General features: G+C 42.8%; 1 protein-coding gene and 1 long non-coding RNA gene across 9 annotated transcripts in view; one reads left to right on the plus strand and one right to left on the minus strand.

The window, feature by feature from the left end:
• Positions 1-23,646, plus strand: part of LOC138760446 (uncharacterized) — a 134,857-nt gene that overhangs the window by 45,047 nt on the left and 66,164 nt on the right. The gene's annotated exons all lie outside the window — the stretch shown is intronic.
• Positions 1-23,646, minus strand: part of LOC138760445 (forkhead box protein N2-like) — a 94,456-nt gene that overhangs the window by 32,425 nt on the left and 38,385 nt on the right. For all 3 annotated transcript variants that reach the window (XM_069931034.1, XM_069931033.1, XM_069931035.1), the window contains exon 3: positions 459-586. In XM_069931034.1, the coding sequence (XP_069787135.1) occupies positions 459-586 (128 nt within the window). The remainder of the gene's footprint in view (positions 1-458; positions 587-23,646) is intronic.

Genomic DNA, 23,646 nt, shown 5'->3' on the forward strand with positions numbered 1-23,646 from the left:
CAATAGTTAAATGATGTAAATATACATTATCCATAGTAATATCCCAGTTTACTTTAAAGCTGTAACAGCAAGTTACTTTACAGCAAAATTCAATTTGCATAAATGGGCTCACCTTATAGGGCATTACGCTGAAGTAATACAGACAACGAAATGCCACCATGTTACTGTTATTGTAGATATTTGATATCTCTCCACCAGACAATAAGATTTTAAACATACCATAGATAAGTGATAGACTTTGGATTAGCATTAAACCACTATCATCTGAAGGCTAAAAAAAAAACAAGCATCAATAGGTGTATGGATTCACTGTGTATGTATGTAATTCAGTTACATTCTTGGAGATATACAACATCAAATTTAATCAGATCATTGAAATGTTAAAAAGAAATAATTATTCTCATTGCTATGAAGAATACAAAAATCTCTTTCAGTATGTTGTGGGGGTTGCTACTTACCTTGGAGGAGAGGCTGGTGGTGTGCAGAAAATTTGCATTGTTGAATAATATGGAGTCTTCATTAGAGCCTGAATGAGGTTAGGCCTGTACTGGGGGTCGACACACCACAGAGAGCCTTTTCCAACAGTCTGTCAGAGAGAAATAACACAGGACCAGTCATTTCATTTTTGTTTTATATACATCAGCCACTTGCCTACCAGTAGCTCATAATTCACAAAAAAAAAATACAATAGGTTAATGTAGCCATTCATTTAACATATCTCATCACTTTATTTCAGTCACTATGCCAGATTTTTCTCCTTAATAATTCCAGTCTTTATCAATGTTCTTCTTCTGAACGAGTCGATTTCTCCAGAGATAAATTTATTGGAAAGCAACTCACATAAACATCTAATGTTCCCATACATTCAGAAAGTTCCAAGGTGGGTTTAATAGTTAACAATAAACTGAGTAACAAAGTAGGATTTTTCCTTAACAAACTTGGCATTAGCGATTCTTTTAAATAGTGATCTCACATACTCTTACTTCATATCAAAGTATAAAGTAAACACTGCACAACAGCCACTTTCACTCAACCAGGATTTCTATATGGCTTCTTAATTCGTAAGTCCTGACCCAAACAGGCGACCCTGCACTTTGGGTATTTCAAATTCCTCATTATGAAACTCACAAATAATTTTTTTGGAAAATTTTATTTATCATTTGCATCAATACAAACATTAACTCAATTAAAATAATAACTTGTTACAACATAATACAAAATGATACAATAAATTTTTCTATTTTCTCCCCAACCCCCCAAGAAAGAAAAAAAAACACCTAAATCTATACTTTAATCATTATCTTAATTAATATTTACTAACAATCTTTTGTTAATTATTAGTTGAGAAGGGTAGGTAAGGTGGATGATGCGGATGGACTTTTATTCACAAAATCCATATACAATTCCCAAATCTTATAAAAATTCCCAATCTAATTCCTTAAACTGCAAGTGATTCTTTTTATAATGGTATACAATTTTGCATTTCAGTATTCCATCTGTCTATTGTTACAAAATTCTCTGTTTTCCATGTTATTTCTACATATTTCTTTGCTGTTGGTATTGCTATACTCAAAATATTTTTCTTGATATTTATCTAACTTCAATTTTGTATCTGCTTCATATATATTTCAAAGTAGAAATATCCTTGGATCTTTTGGTATCTTTATCTTCATAAATTGTCTTAGTTATATACTCAAATCCTTCCAGAACCCTTCAACTTTTATACAAAACCAAACTGAATGTAAAAAAAGTCCCTATTTCCTTATTACATCGGAAACATTTATCAGAATAATTGGAATTAAGTCCATTTAATTTATATGGAGTGTAATATAATTGATGTAGAAAATTATATTGAACCATTTGATATCTAACATTTGATCATATTTGTCACACTCTCTCAACACAATCTAGACCATATTTCTTCTTGAATTTGTATATTTAAATCGTTTTCCCGTTGTTTTGATTTATACATGTCCTTTTCCCTCCCATAGTATTTTGCAATTTTATATACATATTAGTAATAAATGTATCTGTAATTAAATATTCAAATAGACTTTATTTGGGAAGTCTCAAATTTGCACCCAATTTCTTTTTTAAATACAATTTAAGTTGATAATATGCAAAAATTCTATGATTTTGTATGTCATACTTCTTATTTGTTCAAATATAAAAAAATACTTTAAAAAAAAATCAATTTTTCCCCTCTGTAAACCTTTATTGTACTAACTTTCAAATAAAGAATTATTCAAAGTAAAAGGACTAGGCTGATTTTGTCTTAACATCATTTTGGGTATTTGATCATTTTTAATTCCTCTCTCCACATGGATCCCATTCTACATCTTCAAATATGCTTTAAAAATCGGTACTTCTATTTTCCCTTTCAACACTTCCCTATTCCACTTATACAAAAATTGCTCTGGGATAATTTCTCCAATTTTATTCATTTCAATCTGAACCCAAGCTGTTTTCTCACCAATTTGAGAACAGGAAGACAAAAATCTTAATTGAGCTGCTTTATAAAATTTTTAAAATTTGGTTATCTTAGTTCTCCTTGTTCAAGTTTCCAAGTTAATTTTTCCGAAGCAATTCTTGGCATTTTACCTTTCCAGATAAATTCTCATATATTTTTATTCAAACTCCGGAATAAAATTTCCAGTACACAAATGGGTAATGATTGAAACAAATATTGTATTCTAGGAAAAATATTCATCTTAATACAATTTACCCATCCTATTTAAGTTATTGGTAAATCTTTCCATCTCTTTAAATCCCCATCTACCTTTTTTTAATAGCAGTAAATAATTTAACTTAAATAAATTATTTAAATTTCTATCAATTTTTATTCCTAATTGTTTAATTTCTTCTTTTTGCCACTTAAACCTAATCTTTTTTTTTACATTGCATATAATCCATGTCAACCATAGGTATCACTTCACTTTTATCAACATTAACTTTATAACCAGATACTAATCCATACTCTGCTGTTACGAGCCCAAAGGACTCAAAAACTCAGCAGCAATAGACATTCACCAAGACAAGTAGTTTTTAAAACAAAAGTTATTTTAATCAACTTTAAACATAAAAATAGAATCAAACTAACTTATCTTTATACTTAACTAACCCAAATTAACCCCCTTCTAATTCTAAGAGCACGTGTATATAAGGTGTGTGTAAATTTAAGAAAAGTTCTTTGGTTCACAGTTTAATTTCACTTCTCCTTCCAAGTTCTCTGAATGCAGGAAATTCTTATACTATGCACAGAATTTAACATGTATAAAGTTCATGTATAAAGGCTTTGGTGCTCAAAAGGTAAATGTTTACCACTCGGGAAGGTTCTTGAAGGGTCTGCAGAGAGAGATTTGTTCCAGGATTTCCACAACAAGGTCTCACTGATGAAACTTGCCCCATCAGGGTTTTCCAGATGGTAACCTCTTTCTTCAAGCTACCACCACAGAGTTCCTTTCTGTTCCTCTTATTCCAAGATTCTTCTTTGGCTTGGCTTCGCGGACGAAGATTTATGGAGGGGGTAAAAAGTCCACGTCAGCTGCAGGCTCGTTTGTGGCTGACCAGTCCGATGCGGGACAGGCAGACACGATTGCAGCGGTTGCAAGGGAAAATTGGTTGGTTGGGGTTGGGTGTTGGGTTTTTCCTCCTTTGCCTTTTGTCAGTGAGGTGGGCTCTGCGGTCTTCTTCAAAGGAGGCTGCTGCCCGCCAAACTGTGAGGCGCCAAGATGCACGGTTTGAGGCGTTATCAGCCCACTGGCGGTGGTCAATGTGGCAGGCACCAAGAGATTTCTTTAGGCAGTCCTTGTACCTTTTCTTTGGTGCACCTCTGTCACGGTGGCCAGTGGAGAGCTCGCCATATAATACGATCTTGGGAAGGCGATGGTCCTCCATTCTGGAGACGTGACCCATCCAGCGCATCTGGATCTTCAGCAGCGTGGACTCGATGCTGTCGACCTCTGCCATCTCGAGTACCTCGACGTTAGGGGTGTGAGCGCTCCAATGGATGTTGAGGATGGAGCGGAGACAACGCTGGTGGAAGCGCTCCAGGAGCCGTAGGTGGTGCCGGTAGAGGACCCATGATTCGGAGCCGAACAGGAGTGTGGGTATGACAACGGCTCTGTATACGCTTATCTTTGTGAGGTTTTTCAGTTGGTTGTTTTTCCAGACTCTTTTGTGTAGTCTTCCAAAGGCGCTATTTGCCTTGGCGAGTCTGTTGTCTATCTCATTGTCGATCCTTGCATCTGATGAAATGGTGCAGCCGAGATAGGTAAACTGGTTGACCGTTTTGAGTTTTGTGTGCCCGATGGAGATGTGGGGGGGCTGGTAGTCATGGTGGGGAGCTGGCTGATGGAGGACCTCAGTTTTCTTCAGGCTGACTTCCAGGCCAAACATTTTGGCAGTTTCCGCAAAGCACGACGTCAAGCGCTGAAGAGCTGGCTCTGAATGGGCAACTAAAGCGGCATCATCTGCAAAGAGTAGTTCACGGACAAGTTTCTCTTGTGTCTTGGTGTGAGCTTGCAGGCGCCTCAGATTGAAGAGACTGCCATCCGTGCGGTACCGGATGTAAACAGCGTCTTCATTGTTGGGGTCTTTCATGGCTTGGTTCAGCATCATGCTGAAGAAGATTGAAAAGAGGGTTGGTGCGAGAACACAGCCTTGCTTCACGCCATTGTTAATGGAGAAGGGTTCAGAGAGCTCATTGCTGTATCTGACCCGACCTTGTTGGTTTTCGTGCAGTTGGATAATCATGTTGAGGAACTTTGGGGGACATCCGATGCGCTCTAGTATTTGCCAAAGCCCTTTCCTGCTCACGGTGTCGAAGGCTTTGGTGAGGTCAACAAAGGTGATGTAGAGTCCTTTGTTTTGTTCTCTACACTTTTCTTGGAGCTGTCTGAGGGCAAAGACCATGTCAGTGGTTCCTCTGTTAGCGCGAAAGCCGCACTGTGATTCTGGGAGAATATTCTCAGCGACACTAGGTATTATTCTATTTAGTAGAATCCTAGCGAAGATTTTGCCTGCAATGGAGAGCAACGTGATTCCCCTGTAGTTTGAGCAGTCTGATTTCTCGCCTTTGTTTTTGTACAGGGTGATGATGGTGGCATCACGAAGATCCTGAGGCAGTTTACCTTGGTCCCAACAAAGCTTGAAAAACTCATGCAGTTTGGCATGCAGAGTTTTGCCGCCAGCCTTCCAGACTTCTGGGGGGATTCCATCCATACCTGCTGCTTTGCCACTTTTCAGTTGTTCGATTGCCTTATATGTCTCATCCAGGGTGGGAACCTCATCCAGCTCTAGCCTTAGGGGCTGTTGAGGGAGCTGGAGCAGGGCGGAATCTTGGACTGAGCGGTTGGTACTGAAAAGAGATTGGAAGTGTTCTGACCATCGGTTGAGGATGGAGATCTTGTCGCTGAGGAGGACTTTGCCGTCTGAGCTGCGCAGCGGGCTTTGGACTTGGGGTGAGGGGCCGTACACAGCCTTTAGAGCCTCGTAGAAACCCCTGAAGTCGCCAATGTCCGCGCTGAGCTGTGTTCGTTTGGCGAGGCTAGTCCACCACTCATTTTGGATCTCCCGGAGTTTGCGCTGAAGATGGCTGCATGCGCGACGGAAGGCTTGTTTCTTCTCTGGACAGGACGGCTTTGTAAGGTGAGCCTGGTGGGCAGCTCGCTTCTTTGCCAGCAGCTCCTGGATTTCCTGGCTGTTTTCGTCAAACCAGTCCTTGTTTTTCCTGGAGGAGAAGCCCAGTACCTCTTCAGTGGATTGCAGTATGGTAGTCTTCAACTGATCCCAGAGGATTTCAGGGGACGGGTCCGTGAGGCGGGTTGCAACGTCGAGCTTTGCTTTGAGGTTTGCCTGGAAGTTTCCTCTCGCTTCGTCTGACTGCAGTTTTCCAACATTGAACCTCTTTCTGGGGGCTTTATTGTTCCTGGGCTTTGGCTTGAAGTGAAGGTTGAGCTTGCAGCGAACCAGCCGGTGGTCAGTGTGGCATTCCGCGCTAGGCATGACCCTGGTGTGGAGCACATCTTGTTTGTCACTTTCTCGCACCAGGATGTAGTCCAGGAGGTGCCAGTGTTTGGATCGGGGATGCATCCAGGTGGTCTTAAGGCTGTCCCTCTGCTGAAAAAGGGTGTTTGTAATGACAAGCCGCTGTTCTGCGCAGAGCTCCAACAGGAGGCGCCCATTGTCGTTGCACTTGCCGACGCCATGCTTGCCCAGGATTCCTGGCCAGGTTTCTGAGTCTTTGCCGACACGAGCGTTGAAGTCGCCCAGGATGACAACCTTGTCGGCTGTAGGGGTACGTTGGATGAGGTTGCGCAGGTCGGTGTAGAACTTGTTCTTTTCTGCTGGTTCCGCCTGGAGGGTTGGAGCATAGACACTGATGAGGGTGATGTGACGCTTGTTTTGAAGTGGGAGTCGCATGGACATGATTCGGTCCGAGAGGCCTGTCGGAAGGTTTTCGAGTTTGGAGGCAATGAAGCTCTTGACCATGAAGCCTACACCAGATAGGCGTCGTTCATCCGAAGGCTTGCCAGACCAGTAGAGTGTGTAGCCCGCGCCGCGTTCTTGGAAGCTGCCTACATCTGCCAGGCGGACTTCACTGAGAGCGGCTATGTCGATGTCAAGTCTGAGGAGTTCATGTGCAATGAGGGCAGACCGACGTTCAGGTCGATGGCTGTCAGTCTTATCTAGCATGGTTCTGATGTTCCAGCATGCTAGCTTGAGTTTGTGAGCATCTTTTGAGGGGGAGGACGTGGAGGGGGAGGACGTGGAGGGGGAGGACGTGGACCTGTCCTCGGGCCTGCGCAAAGGAGCTTTTAGGTGGAGTGCAGTGCGCGCAGTACTGGCCCCACCCTTTACACCCATGGTTCGTGTGCCGTGGCCAAGCAAGCTGGGACGTGGCAGCGAGGTCCTTGGGTCGTAGGTTTTATATCGGAGTGGCCTTCTCCTATGCAGGTTTCTTACCCGGGCTGGAGGGGCCTGCCTCCCCTCCTAGGTCGGTCCATACTGCCCGGACTGGGGCCTCCGTCTGCCTCACTCGACTGAGGCCGGGGCCGCCGTCTCCCCCTTGCTCCTGCCCGTATCGGGGCCGCCGCCGTCTACCCTTCGCCCGGACCGGGGCCGGGGCCGCTGCTGCTCTCCCTGTGCCCGGACTGGGGCCGCCGTCTCCCCCTTGCTCCTGCCCGGATCGGGGCCGCCGCCGTCTACCCTTCGCCCGGACCGGGGCCGGGGCCGCTGCTGCTCTCCCTGTGCCTGGACTGGGGCCGCCGCCTCCCACTCCCTGTCCGGACCGGGGCCTCCGTCTGCCTCACTCGACCGAGGCCGGGGCCGCCGTCTCCCCCTTGCTCCTGCCCGTATCGGGGCCGCCGCCGTCTACCCTTCGCCCGGACCGGGGCCGGGGCCGCCGCTGCTCTCCCTGTGCCCGGACATTCCAAGATATTCCAAGATAAACATCAGACAAATAGCATTTCCAGCCATCCACTGCTCTGGAATTTTCTGTTTCCAACCAGGTCTTCCTGGCTTGCACTGTTCAGTCTCTTTTCAGTGTCACACACACTAGCTGAGAGATCTTGTTAACTTGTCTCTTTCTCTCTACAACTGAGGCTACCAGGAAGCCCATGTGACTCTCTCACTTTCAAAACCCCCCACCTTCTTCAGCAAACAGCAGGAGTTCTTCTCCTTGGTCAAGATGTTGTCTTAGATGAACAAAACCCAGGTGTGACCTTTCTGTGAACACACTGCAAGTACTTTTTAACAGCCAGTTTGTCTCCTACAAATAATGGTCTTTCATTTCATGATGTCATTTCAATTAGCACCTACTTGTGAAATGTGCATCACATTCTCCAGAGATCCTGCAATGTTAATGAATATGAATTTTTCAGCGTTTTAAATAAGATCTGTTTTAAAATGTGTGTATGTATGTAACCCACTAATCTTACCAAAATCCTCCCAATATTTATCCATTACACTGCTAATCTTAGATTTAATTTATTCAACGATATTTCTGGTCTTGTTTAATACACTATAACATCATCTGCGAACAAACTAATTTTATGTTCTTTATTATCTCTCTCAAAAGCTTTAATTTCTTTATCTCTTCTAATTATTTCTGCCAACGGGTCTATTGCCAATGCAAACAAAAATGGTGATAATGAACTCACTTGTCTAGATGATCTTTCTAATAAAAAAGGTTTTGATACTTGTCTACATGTAACCAATTATAACCAATGATATAATTTAGCTTTTGCTTGATATATAATGCTTTGATCCAATTTATAAAAGCATTTGGAATCCCAAATATATTTAATACTCTAAATAAAAAGCCCCATTCCAAACCATCAAATGTTTTTCTATATGCAATGTAACTGATACTGCTGGTTTCCTTCCATTCTGTGCTACATTTATCAAACTCAAATTTGACTATATTGTCTGCCGCTCATCTATTTTTAATAAAACCAGTTTTGTCCGTATTTATTAATTTTTGTAAATACTTAGCTAATTGATTAGCTAGTAATTTAGATACAATTTTATCATCCGCATTCAACAAAGGAGAAGATATTAAATGATCTTTTTCTTTTTTTGGAATAAATTATTAATGCTGTTTTAAAAGATTCTGGCAAGTCATGTACCCCTTTCATTACATACATCCATTAATTCAGGAATTAATAATTCCTTAAATTCTTTATAACATTCCGGTGGGAAACCATCTTCTCCTGGAGTTTTATTGTTCTATAATATCATCAAAGTCTCATCAACTTCTATCTCAGAAAATGAATTAGATAACTCCAATTTTCATCTATATTTAACATAGGCATTTGAACTTGTTGTAAATATTCCTTTATTTTATTTTCATCTTTCAAAGATTCTGATTGATATAATTTTGCATAAAAATTCTTAAAATTATCATTTATTTCCTGCATTTTATGTGACTTGACCAGTTTTTTTCTTCCTTGCAATTATTGTTCTATAAACCTGCTCAGCTTTTACTTTATGAGCGCTCTCACCTAATTCATAGTACTTCTGCCCTCATTATATCCCTTTCTACCCTATAAGTTTGTATCATTAAATCTCAATTTTTTTGATTCCGATAATCTTTTTTCTTATCTTTTTTTGCACATGTAATTCCTTCTCTAATTTTAATGTATTTTTCTAACTGGTCTACCTCTTTCATATGTTCTTATTATTTGGCCTCTTAAATATGCCTTCATAGTGTCCCATATTACAAACTTCTTCTCTTCTTTGGCTTGGCTTCGCGGACGAAGATTTATGGAGGGGGTAAAAAGTCCACGTCAGCTGCAGGCTCGTTTGTGGCTGACAAGTCCGATGCGGGACAGGCAGACACGATTGCAGCGGTTGCAGGGGAAAATTGGTTGGTTGGGGTTGGGTGTTGGGTTTTTCCTCCTTTGCCTTTTGTCAGTGAGGTGGGCTCTGCGGTCTTCTTCAAAGGAGGTTGCTGCCCGCCAAACTGTGAGGCGCCAAGATGCACGGTTTGAGGCGTTATCAGCCCACTGGCGGTGGTCAATGTGGCAGGCACCAAGAGATTTCTTTAGGCAGTCCTTGTACCTTTTCTTTGGTGCACCTCTGTCACGGTGGCCAGTGGAGAGCTCGCCATATAACACGATCTTGGGAAGGCGATGGTCCTCCATTCTGGAGACGTGACCCATCCAGCGCAGCTGGATCTTCAGCAGCGTGGACTCGATGCTGTCGACCTCTGCCATCTCGAGTACTTCGACGTTAGGGATGTAAGCGCTCCAATGGATGTTGAGGATGGAGCGGAGACAACGCTGGTGGAAGCGTTCTAGGAGCCGTAGGTGGTGCCGGTAGAGGACCCATGATTCGGAGCCGAACAGGAGTGTGGGTATGACAACGGCTCTGTATACGTTGCCATTAGTTTCAAGAAAATTTTTTATTTGCTGTCTCAGTCACAAAAATATTTATTTTTCAATAATGTTGTATTAAATCTTCACATATAACCTATCTTTTGTTCTTCCTGTAATGAAATTGAAAGAATTAAAAGTGAATGATCAGATAAAATTCACGTTAGATATTCAATCTTTTGTACTCTAAATTGAAGCTGTGCAGAAGCTATAAACATATCTATTTGTGAATATGTTTTATGTCAAAAAGAATAAAAGGAATAATCCCTATCATTTGGATGAATTCTTCTCCAAATATCCACTAATCCCATATCTTTCATTAAACCTATTGCAGTTTTGGCTGCTTTATTTTTCATCATTTTATCATCTGACCTATCCAATTTTGGGTCAAAGGTGAAATTAAAATCTCATCCTATTAAAATTAGTATTTGATAATTGTATAAATATATCTTGAATAAATTTTCTATTATCTACATTAGGCGCTTATACATTCATTAAAGTTCATTGTTCTGAATAAATATGACAATTGACCATCCCATTATATCTAGAGTAGTATCTAATATTTTTGCTGGTAAATTTTTATTTATCAATATTTCTGTGCCTCTAGCTTTTGAATTAAACAAAAATGCCAATATCATTCCAACCTAGTATCTTTTCAATTTTTCATGCTCTCTTTCAGTCAAATGTGTTTCTTGTAAAAAGCTGATATCTATTTTTCTTTATACATATATACATAATTTTTTCTGTTTTAATTGATTCTGTATCCCATTAATACTAATAAAATTCAATTTTTCCACCATCAATTACCTTTATTAAATTGGTCAGCCACCCACCTTTCCCCTCCCACCCCTCTCACTTTCATAACATTAATAACATATTTCATAATGCTCTTGATTAATTTAGGTGTACAAGAAAAAAAGGGAAACAAGGATAGACCTCCCCCACCCCCACACCCACACCACCACAAAGGTGCATGATATCAGTATAGCGTCTTTAAAACTCTGATCTACTCCAGTTGTGGTCAAAACCACACCAGCACTCCTGACTCCGCAGCAGTCAGCTCCATACTCTCAACTAACTCACTCAAAATGCAGTATAGTCTCCTGTTGCATTATGTCTTTACATTCTTAGCCATTTTTAACTGCATTGAATTCTTTTATCTTCTTCAACAAATAAAAACTTATATAATTAATGGTGACTGTCTTTCTTTTGCTTGTTTAGCTGTCAGTTTCAGAATCCTCTCTCGCATCATTTAACCAGTATCAGACGTGGTCTCTAATTTGAGTGTGGGCTTCAGCTGTAATGCCGGATGGGCTCTCTCAATGTCCCCTTGAAATTCATTTAGCCCCAAAGGTTGCAGAACCCAACGCTGTAAAAACTTCTCAATATCTTGATCTTCTTTGTCCAACAATCTTTGTTATTTCTTCTACTGAAATTTTCTAAAATGTCAATTTTTTGAGTTAACTGATCTGTTGTAGCCGCTTCAACTTGCATTTTCTTCATCTGTTTCTTAATATTCTGAATCTCAAATTCATTCCCTTTAATTTTTTCTTCCACAACTTCAAATTTTTTATCCACGCTCCATCACTTTTTCCACCTTCTTGTAAAATTCTTATTTTCAACTATACTCTTTCCAACTTCTTCCATTAATAATATCAATGATTGCTGAAAATTCTCCATATAGTGTTTCATTTTCGCTATAAATGCACAAGGCTCTTTCATTTTCCCCACCTTTTTGGCCATAGTTCCTTGCTCTAAATGTAATTCTTGTTCACTAGAGCTGTAAGCCTCTAATGTCTTTTTTAAAGTTGCGACTGATTATGCATGTGCAGTAAAACTTCTTCACCCGTGGCAGGCGGCCATTGTCAGGGGAGACCTTGTACAGCAATGTCCACGGTCTCCCCACCTCCTGTCTTGTCTCCACAGGGCATTACCTTCCAGACAGCTCGAAGATCCTTCTTCAAGGTAGGCCTGTCTTCCATATCTTGTACTTTTTCTTGTTCAGCTTCTTGTGTAGTTACAGCTGAATTGTCTTTCCTTGGTTCCTTTTTAAATTACTTTCCAAGTCTACCGACACTTTTAACTTTTTAAAAAATCTTCTTCAACCTCTTTTTAAACTAGTTTTTTTTTACTTTTCCGAGGAGATTTGGGATTTGCAGTCTAACCCCACATCATCACATGGCGTGCCCCATGAAACTCACAAATTATGACCAAAAATCTGAAAATATGGAATACATAACAAAATTTGTATGAAAAAAAGTAAACAAAATGTATGTCTTCAACTTTCATTTCTTGACACATACACAGATAATGTGGCTTCACGTTATGGGAAATCACAATACATACATTTTGAGAGAACCCAATCCCCCTCCCCATATTATGCGATTTGCCAGTGTTGAAATTTAAATTATTTGTCAGTTTTGTTGATGCCTCAGATTTTTTAAATTCTTACCAACTAAAATGGTGTTATTTACAAATTTCAAATCCAGATCATATGACTTAAATTGTGACTAACAGTAGTTTTAATGCTCACCACAAGGGAACATTACTTCCTACCTATGCCAATCCAAGTAGCTGTCCCTAAATCCCAATCAGTTTTCTCCTGAAAGGAATCTTTCAGAATCAGAATCAGATTAATTGTCATGAGCATGTATCATGAAATCTGTTGTTTTGTGGCAGCGGTATTGTGCAGAGCAAGGTGCAAAATGTTTCTTAAATTACAATTTTGTAAATACAAGATTTAAAAATAAATAACAAGTGCAAAAAAAAGTGAGGTAGTGTCCATGGGTTCATTGTCCATTCAGAAATAGAACAGTGTAGCAGCGCTATCATGGTACTACAGCTCCCAAAAGGCATCGAACCGGCCACGTGACGTCAGTTTGTGATGACGTCAATGTGCATCGAGCACATGATTCGGGCTTTCAAAAGGTTGCATGGGGAATGAAGAAAAAATCTGTTTGATTCACTCTAAAAACCCCTTGTGTGGATATTTCGTCATGTCCACTTCAATTCCAGTGGCCACAATAGAACAATGCAGCATAGTACAGGCTATTCAGCCCTCAATGATGTGCCAACCCATATATTCCTTAAAGTTCTAAACCCTACCTTGTCACCCTCTATTTTTCTTCCATTCATGTGCCTGTCTAAGAGACTCTTAAATGCCCCTAATATTTTAGCCTCCACCACCATCCCTGGCAAGCCATTCCAGACACCCACAGCTTTATGTATTAAAAAAAAACACCTCCCCTGATGTCTCCCTAAACTTCCCTCCCTTCACTTTATACATATATGCTATGGAGCTTGCTATTCCTGCCATGGGAAACAGGTGCTGGCTGTCCACTCTATCTATGCCTCTCAATCATGCAGACCTCTATTAAGTCTCCTCTCATCCTTCTACACTCCTAAGAGAAAAGTCTCAGATCTGCTAACCTTGCTTCATAAGACTTATTTTTCAATCCAGGTAACATCCTGGTAAATCTCCTCTGAACCCTCTCCAGAGCTTCCACATCCTTCCTATAATGAGGTGACCAGAATTGAACACAATAATTTAAGTGTGGTCTCACCAGAGATTTGTAGAGTTGCAACATGTCCTCTCTACTCTTGAACTTAAACCCCCTATTAATGAAGTCCAACCTCCCATAGGCCTTCTTAACTATTTTATCAACCTGTACGGCGACCTTGAGGGATGTATGGATTTGGACCCCAAGGTCCTTCTGCTCATCCACACTCTTAAGTAACTGACCATTAACCCTGTACTTAGCCTTCTGGTTTTGTCTTTCCAAAAAGCATCACCTCACAATTATCCAGATTGAACTCCATCTGCCACTTCTCTGCCCAACTCTTCATCCTATCTGTATTCTCTTGTAACCTTCAACAACCTTCAGCTCCATCCACAATTCCTCCAAACTTCATATCATCCGCAAAATTACTGATCCATCCTTCTACCTCTTCATCCAGGACATTTATAAAAATCACAAAGAACAGGAATCCCAGAACAGATCCTTGCGATACTCCACTAGCCACTGACCTCCAGGCAGAATACTTTCCTTCCACTACTACTCTCTACCTGCAAGCCAATTTTTTTTTTTATCCTCAGCCAAGGTTCCATGGATCCCATGCCTCATGACTTTCTGAACAAATCCCTCATAGGGGACCTTGTCAAATGCCTTTCTGAAATCCATATAGACCTCCCTATCACCCAACTCTCATCAATATCTTTTGTTACCTCTTCAAAAAACTCAATTAGGTTCATGAGCCACAACATTCTTTTCACAAAGCTATCCTTGAGTAGACTGTATGTCTTCAAATGCTCGTAGATCCTATCCTTGAGAATCCTCTCCAATAGTTTGCACATCACTGATGCAAGACTCACTGGTTTGTAATTCCCAGGATCTCTCCATTACCTTTTTTTTAAAAAAAAGGGGACTATATTTGCCATTCTCCAATCTTGTGGTACCTCCCCTGTAGCCAAAGAGGATTCAAAAATCATAGCTACTGCCCCAGCTGTACCATCCCTTAGCTCCACAGCTACTTGGGGATCACGTCCGGCTCTGGGAACTTAACAATCTTTATGTTTTTAAGAAGATCCTCTTCCTCAATCCCCACAATGTCCAGCACACAAGCCTGTTCTATTTTGAGGGGATCAAGGTTCATTTCTCTAGTGAATACTAAAGTATTCTGAGAGCGGCTATGTCGATGTCAAGTCTGAGGAGTTAATGAGCAATGAGGGCAGACCGACGTTCAGGTTGGTGGCTGTCAGCCTTGTCTAGCATGGTTCTGATGTTCCAGCATGCTAGCTTGAGTTTGTGAGCATCTTTTGAGGGGGAGGACGTGGAGGGGGAGGACATGGAGGGGGAGGACGTGGAGGGGGAGGACGTGGAGGGGGAGGACGTGGAGGGGGAGGACATGGAGGGGGACGACGTGGAGGGGGAGGATGTGGACCTGTCCTCGGGCCTGTGCAAAGGAGCTTTTAGGTGGAGTGCAGTGCGCGCAGTACTGGCCCCACCCTTTACACCCATGGTTCGTGTGCCGTGGCCAAGCAAGCTGGGACGTGGCAGCGAGGTCCTTGGGTCGTAGGTTTTATATCGGAGTGGCCTTCTCGTATGCAGTTTTCTTACCTGGAAATCGGCGCAGGCTACACACTCTACTGGTCTGGCAAGCCTTTGGATGAACGACGCCTATCTGGTGTAGGCTTCATGGTCAAGAACTCCATTGCCTCCAAACTCGAAAACCTCCCGACAGGCCACTCGGACCGGATCATGTCCATGCGACTCCCCCTTCAAAACAAGCGTCGCATCACCCTCATCAGTGTCTATGCTCCAACCCTCCAGGCAGAACCAGCAGAAAAGGACAAGTTCTACACTGACCTGCGCAACCTCATTCAATGCACCCCTACAGCCGACAAGGTTGTCATCCTTGGTGACTTCAACGCTCGCGTCGGCAAAGACTCAGAAACCTGGCCAGGAATCCTGGGCAAGCATGGTGTCAGCAAGTGCAACGACAATGGGCGCCTCCTGTTGGAGCTCTGCGCAGAACAGCGGCTTGTCATTACAAACACCCTTTTTCAGCAGAGGGACAGCCTGAAGACTACCTGGATGCATCCCCGATCCAAACACTGGCACCTCCTGGACTACGTCCTGGTGTGAGAAAGAGACAAACGAGATGTGCTTCACACCAGGGTCATGCCCAGCGCGGAATGTCACACTGACCACCAGCTGGTTCGCTGCAAGCTCAACCTTCACTTCAAGCCAAAGCCCAGGAATAGTAAAGCCCCCAGAAAGAGGCTCAATGTTGGAAACCTGCAGTCAGACGAAGTGAGAGGAAACTTCCAGGCAAACCTCAAAGCAAAGCTCGACGATGCAATCCGCCTCACAGACTCGTCCCCTGAAAACCTCTGGGATCAGCTGAAGACTACCATACTGCAATCCACTGAAGAGGTACTGGGCTTCTCCGCCAGGAAAAACAAGGACTGGTTCGACGATAACAGCCAGGAAATCCAGGAGCTGCTGGCAAAGAAGCGAGCTGCCCACCAGGGTCACCTTACAAAGCCGTCCTGTCCAGAGAAGAAACAAGCCTTCCGTCGCGCATGCAGCCATCTTCAGCGCAATCTCCGGGAGATCCAAAATGAGTGGTGGACTAGCCTCGCCAAGCGAACCCAGCTCAGCACGGACATTGGCGACTTCAGGGGTTTCTACGAGGCCCTAAAGGCTGTGTATGGCCCCTCACCCTAAGTCCAAAGCCCGCTGCGCAGCTCAGAAGGCAAAGTCCTCCTCAGCAACAAGATCTCCATCCTCAACCGATGTTCAGAACACTTCCAATCTCTTTTCAGTGCCAACCGCTCAGTCCAAGATTCCGCCCTGCTCCAGCTCCCTCAACAGCCCCTAAGGCTAGAGCTGGATGAGGTCCTCACCCAGGATGAGACATATAAGGCAATTGAACAACTGAAAAGTGGCAAAGCAGCAGGTATGGATGGAATCCCCCCAGAGGTCTGGAAGGCTGGCGGCAAAACTCTGCATGTCAAACTGCATGAGTTTTTCAAGCTTTGTTGGGACCAAGGAAAACTGCCTCAGGACCTTCGTGATGCCATCATCATCACCCTTTACAAAAACAAAGGTGAGAAATCAGACTGCTCAAACTACAGGGGAATCACGCTGCTCTCCATTGCAGGCAAAATCTTCGCTAGGATTCTCCTAAATAGAATAATACCTAGTGTCGCCGAGAATATTCTCCCAGAATCACAGTGCGGCTTTCGCGCAAACAGAGGCACTACTGACATGGTCTTTGCCCTCAGACAGCTCGAAGAAAAGTGCAGAGAACAAAACAAAGGACTCTACATCACCTTTGTTGACCTCACCAAAGCCTTCGACACCGTGAGCAGGAAAGGGCTTTGGCAAATACTAGAGCGCATCGGAAGCCCCCCAAAGTTCCTCAACATGGTTATCCAACTGCATGAAAACCAACAAGGTCAGGTCAGATACACCAATGAGCTCTCTGAACCCTTCTCCATTAACAATGGTGTGAAGCAAGGCTGTGTTCTCGCACCAACCCTCTTTTCAATCTTCTTCAGCATGATGCTGAACCAAGCCATGAAAGACCTCAACAATGAAGACGCTGTTTACATCCAGTACTGCACGGATGGCAGTCTCTTCAATCTGAGGCGCCTGCAAGCTCACACCAAGACACAAGAGAAACTTGTCCGTGAACTCCTCTTTGCAGACAATGCCGCTTTAGTTGCCCATTCAGAGCCAGCTCTTCAGAGCTTGACGTCCTGTTTTGCGGAAACTGCCAAAATGTTTGGCCTGGAAGTCAGCCTGAAGAAAACGGAGGTCCTCCATCAGCCAGATCCCCACCATGACTACCAGCCCCCCCCACATCTCCATTGGGCACACAAAACTCAAAACGGTCAACCAGTTTACCTATCTCGGCTGCACCATTTCATCAGATGCAAGGATCGACAATGAGATAGACAACAGACTCGCCAAGGCAAATAGCGCCTTTGGAAGACTACACAAAAGAGTCTGGAAAAACAACCAACTGAAAACCCTCACAAAGATAAGCGTATACAGAGTCATTGTCATACACACACTCCTGTTTGGCTCCGAATCATGGGTCCTCTACCGGCATCACCTACGGCTCCTAGATCGCTTCCACCAGCGTTGTCTCCGCTCCATCCTCAACATTCATTGGAGCGACTTCATCCCTAACATCGAAGTACTCGAGATGGCAGAGGTCGACAGCATCGAGTCCACGCTGCTGAAGATCCAGCTGCGCTGGGTGGGTCACGTTTCCAGAATGGAGGACCATCGCCTTCCCAAGATCGTGTTATATGGTGAGCTCTCCACTGGCCACTGTGACAGAGGTGCACCAAAGAAGAGGTACAAGGACTGCCTAAAGAAATCTCTTGGTGCCTGCCACATTGACCACCGCCAGTGGGCTGATATCGCCTCAAACCATGCATCTTGGCACCTCACAGTTCGGCGGGCAGCAACCTCCTTCGAAGAAGACCGCAGAGCCCACCTCACTGACAAAAGACAAAGGAGGAAAAACCCAACACCCAACCCCAACCAACCAATTTTCCCCTGCAACCGCTGCAACCGTGTCTGCCTGTCCCGCATCGGACTTGTCAGCCACAATCGAGCCTGCAGCTGACGTGGACATTTACCCCCTCCATAAATCTTCGTCCGCGAAGCCAAGCCAAAGATAGAAAGAAGACTAAAGTATTCATTTATGATCTCTCCAATCTCCATCGCTTCCAGGCACAAGTTGCCTCCTTCATCTTTTAGCATCCCACCTTCATTCTCATCATCCTGTCCTTCACATATGCATAAAATGCATATCCTTAATCCTACAAGCCAAAGCCTTCTTTTGCCCCTTTTGAGCTCTCCTAAGTCCTTTCTTCAGCTCCTTCCTGGCTCCATATTCTTCTCATGAGCCCTTCCTTTTTCCTGTATCCTATAGCTAATGTTTTCTTCCTTCTTCTTCTTCACTTGATGCTTCGTCAACTATGGTTCTCCTTTTCCATCTTTTTCCTGTTCCTGTGGGATAAACCTGTCCTGAACCCAGTAGAAGTGGTTCCTAATCTTCCTCCACATTAGTTTTGTGCTTTTACCCTGGAACAGGTTTTCAATTTACTCTCACTAGTTCCTGCCTTATCCCATCATAATTATCCCTTCCCCAATTAAATGCTTTCCCATTTTATCTGCTTTTATCCTTATCCATTGCTATACTAAAGCTCAGGGAGTTGAAGTCACTCTCACCAAAATCCTCCCCCACTCAAAGGTCTGCCACCTGAGCAGGTTTATTACCCAAAATTAGATTCATTATGGTCTCTCCTCTCGTCAGTATATCCTTCTTGAACATACCTGTCAAATTCAGCTGCAACTATCCCTCTTTCACTCAGGAGAAGCCAATAAATATTAGGCTGGTTGAAATCACCTAGAACTACAACCCTGTATTTCTTGTACTATTTCAAAATCTGCCAGCTTATCTGCTGTTCAGTGTCTTGAGGGCTATTTGGGGGCATAGCACAGTGATTGCTCCCTTCCTATTTCTGACTTCCACCCACACCGTCTCAGTAGACACTCCCTCTGCAATTTGATGGCAAAGGGGAAAAAGCTGGGTTTTTTTTAAAATCATGTTGTGTGTGCGCATTCAGGCTCTTGTACCTCCTTCTTGAGCATAGCAATGACCTGAATTGAAAACAAAATGGCAGCACTGCTGGAGCTGTTGTAATGGCAGCACTGCTGCTGGTGCAGAGGGGAAATACTGCCCTCCCGTAGGATCCATCTGACTGCCATTGGTTCTGCACAGACTTTAAACAGCCTGTTAATGGAGCCAACAATGGTTTTATTTAAAAATTCTGTGATCAGAGTCTGAACCATGACGGCAGCACCCAAAATCAGCAGCAGCCACCAGGGATTGCAGACTCTGAGGAAGCGGAGAACTGGTGCAAGGCAACAGAAAATGGGGAGAACACCTCTCGCTTGAGAAGGAGAAGCAGAGGAGACAATCCACAGGACCATGACCATGGCAGCGGAACAGTGAGCTCAATCGGTTGTTGATGACACAAGACGAGGAACCCACGCAGGCTGTGGGCAACTGCAGTTGAGGGATTGACACCAGGCAGGATGGGATCGGGAATAGCTGAAGGGGTACCAGAGAGGGGTGCGAGAGAGTGCTGAAGGTTTCCTAATCATGTCAGAGGTTCAGATCTGGAGCTCAGGATGCTGATGGTTTGGACTGGACTCTGTGTGACTGTGGGGGCCACAGCAGAGCTAAAGGCAAATCCATTAACATTTGGTGAGTCTGAGGGCACTTTCTTTTGTTTCTCTTTCTCTGACTGCCAGAGATGCTTCAGGCAATTTCTGCCAATGGTGAATCTTTCTGCCTTGAGTCAAACAAGAGCAAATTTTGTGTAATATTGCATTGTTTTTATTACATGACAATAAAGGAGTCTTCAATCTTGCGGTTATACAAGGGCTGATTGGAGAGCCAGTGAGATTCCATCTACTGTGCAACATTTGTGGCAATAGGCAAATTGCAGTGGGTCAAGATCATTGCTTAGGTACGAGTTAATTCTGGCCATGACCAACCTCTTAAAGCATTTCATTAATAGATGTGAGTGCCAGTGAGTGACTGTCATTGAGGCAGCTTATCCTGATCTTCTTGGGCATTGGTATGATTGATGCCCTTTTGGAGTAAGTGGGAACCTCCGAATGCACAAATGAGAGATTGAAAATGTTCATGGCACTCCAGCTAGTTGGTTGATAGAGTTTCAGTACCATGCCAGGTACATCATCAGGACCTGACGCCTTGCGAGGGTTCACCCTCTTGAAAGATGTTCTGACGTTGGCCCCTGAAACGCATATACTGTAACAGAGTCGCCAGCTTCTGCAATAATTCTCAAAGGGACAGTTGATTTTTCCTTTACAAAGTGAGTATAAGGTATTCAGCTTATCGGAAAGTGAAGCATCACAGCCATTTATGATGTTAGGTTGCCTTGCAGGATGTAATGGCCTGCAAGCTCTACCATAGCTGGCATGTATCCGATTCTGTTACCAACTCCACTTGGAATTGTTTCTTTGCTGTTATGATAGCCTTCTGTAGGTTGTACCTAGTCCTCCTAATAGAGTTCTGGATCACCGGTCTTGAATGCCATCAATCTAATCCGTGGCAGGCTGTGAATCCTTTGGTTCATCCATGGCTTTGTGTACATACTCTCAGTATGTACACAAAGGCATCGCTCACCCAAACAGGTCCTGATGAAGTCAGTGAGAACTGTGACATATTCATTCAAATATGAAGATGAATCTTGCTATTCATTCTGCTAGCCATTCTTTTGACTCCATATGCTCAGACAAAAAGTTGTTTGAAAATCTGTTTGAAAATCCAATGTATTACATTCACAAGTTAACCTCTATCTATTTATTCCAATTCATTTTGCCTTGATTTCATTTACTCCAGGCTTGTTATTCATCTGTGTTTTTATCTTTATTTCCATTCAATCTTTATACAGGTACACGATCCTTTATCTGGAACCCTTGAGCGTCAGTGTGTTCCGAATTTTGGATTTTTCTGGATTTCGGAAAGCCAGATTTAAGCCCACCCAAATTGTGCTGCCGTATCCACCCCCACCCCTTCCAGTCGCCCTGCCGTCTCCCCCCAACCCCCCTCACCCGCCTGACTTGCACTGCCAGTCTCCTGGCCACCCGACTCACGCTGCCGGTCTCTCGGCTGCCTGACTCGCACTGCTGGTCATCCCCCCCCGCTTGCCCGCCCGACTCGCCCTGCCGGTCTCTCGCCCACCCGACTTGCACTGCCGGTCTACCCCCCCCTCGCCCGCCCAATTTGCGCTGCTGCCTCTCTCCCCACTTGCCGGACTTTGGAGCTTTCTGGATTTTAGATGTCCAGATAAAGGATCGTGTACCTGTAATTTTACACATTTCTGACCCTAATCTTCATGCTTTGCCAGTTAACCCTGCTGGTTCCATTCTGTTCTCCATCAAATTACCTTTATTATAATCCATTGGTTTAATCTTTCTTACCAGCATCTTTCTCAATTGTTATTCCAAACTTTATATAATTATGGCCATTACCAAGATATTTTATGCTATACTTACTACACACATCTCACCAACACTTGCTCTTCTTGAGAATCTTACACACAGGGTTACAAAAAAATACAATACACCCAGCCTCTATTCAATTGGTTCCTCTCATTGAAAATTGTAAGGAAACAAATGCTTCCAGAAATGCTCCAATGGGAGATAGAATATATTACCTGAAAATCAAAATGCTGAAGATGGTGAAAATTTTCATATAAAAGCAGAAAATGCTGTAAACTCTTAGCAGGTCAAACAGCATCAGTTAGTTTTCATGTCTCAGATGCTTCATCTGAACTTTCTTTTCACAGATGCTACCTGACTTACTGAGTGCTTCCAATATTTTCTGGCTTTGTCCCAAACCACAGTTCTGGAAAATATAAATTATATCTGTTAATTACGCATTGATGTACTTCACTGGTTTGGGTCTGATTGTTGGTAAGTGGACTGTCATGTTCCTCAAATTAGAAACAAAGCCATAATTGCAACAGAGGACAAACTGGATTTGCTTGAATTGTGCATATGATTCAGTATGACTGAATTTGGCCCAAAATATAAAAGGCACGTGTGAAACAAATGATCAAAACTCTGAGGAAGTTTTTCCATTCAAAGATCACTGAAATACTGGAAATATTTTTTTTATTTCTAACTACAATTCATTTAATTTTCATTTCAAAAAACTTCTGTTACCAACTCAAATTTCAAATTGATATCTGAAGTATGCCCACAGCTTAATGTCTTCCTGTACATAAACAACTGGATATTCGTGAAATCTGACCAAGATAGTGAATGCTGATTACTTTCATATACCAATTTGTGTTATTCATTGAATAAGGCTGGAATTTAAGCTGAGTGAAACACAAAAGTCTGAAGATGCTTTGATTGAAGTTAAAATACAGAAATGCTGGAGGAACTCAGCAAGTCCTGCAGTGTCCATAGAAGATAGATATATAACTGACATTTTGGGCCTAAGCCCTTCTTCAAGGTGTGAGTAAAAAGCAGACAGGTGCCTAAATTAAAGAGGCATGGGGAGGAGTACAGACCAACAGACAAGAGATGTTAATTGGATATGGATAAGAGAGAGGAAAGGTGAGAATTGATTGGGGAGGGGTCATTTGGTTTGGTGAATGCAGAGCTGGGGAAAGGAAAGAGTGAAATGGGAATAGAGAAAGAGGGAGAGACAGAGCAAGAAGAAAGAATACATGGGCTAACAGAAAACTGAGAAGTCAAGGTCAATGCCATTAGGTTGGATGGTGCTCAGACAGAAATACAAGGTGTTGCTCCTCTAATATATGGGTGGTCTTGAATTTAAGCTGTCTCCCATGCAGTACTAGGAACTACTTGCTCAAGAGTGGTTTAATTTGCTAAATATTTCAGACATAAACCAATGCATTTCTCACGAACCTGCTCTGACACGCTCCTGATATCAGAATCACCAGGATCAATGACAGCGCTACAGATGCAAACACTGGCAAGGAGACTATTAAACTATTGAAGAATTCATCTTTCTGATGGGTCACTAATCTGAAGTACTCTTTGCTCTCTCAAGTTGATGACCTAATAACATTATTTTGATGAGGAGGGGATATATCCCTGGTGTCCTGTACACCTCAAATAGCATTACTAAATTAAACTCTTATTTATCTAAAAAAAAATTACTGCTGGATAAAACGTCAGAGTGAAAATAGACTGCCATGTTTTTTTCCCCCCCATTCATTTTCAAAATGACACTGGCAAGGCCAGCATTTACTGCTTATTTATCAGCTGCTCTTGAGAAGGTGTTATGCGCCACCTTATTGAACTGCTGTAGTCCTTCTGATGAAGGTGTACCCACAGTATTATTGGGGAGTTCCCATATTTTGAACCTGTGACAATGAAGGATTCCCATCTTGGAGAACTAGCAAATTGTGTTCTGCCTTGCATGTACTGCCCTTGTTCTCTGCTTATTTTAAAAAAAATGTAAATGGTCAGAAAATATTTCTGACTATGCAGAAGATTTGAAAGCTGCTGTAAAAATGCAACCTTATTTTTAAATTAAGGTGAAAAGATTAGTCAAGACCAAGCCCATTTCAATCCAATGGTTACAAATACATATTTTGGTAAAGGGGTAGGTGTTGTCCATAGGATTAGGATAAGAAAATGGACATTGAGCACAAATATGGTGCATC

This window comes from Narcine bancroftii, chromosome 4, assembly GCF_036971445.1.
Source record: "Narcine bancroftii isolate sNarBan1 chromosome 4, sNarBan1.hap1, whole genome shotgun sequence".
Lineage (NCBI taxonomy): Eukaryota > Metazoa > Chordata > Chondrichthyes > Torpediniformes > Narcinidae > Narcine > Narcine bancroftii.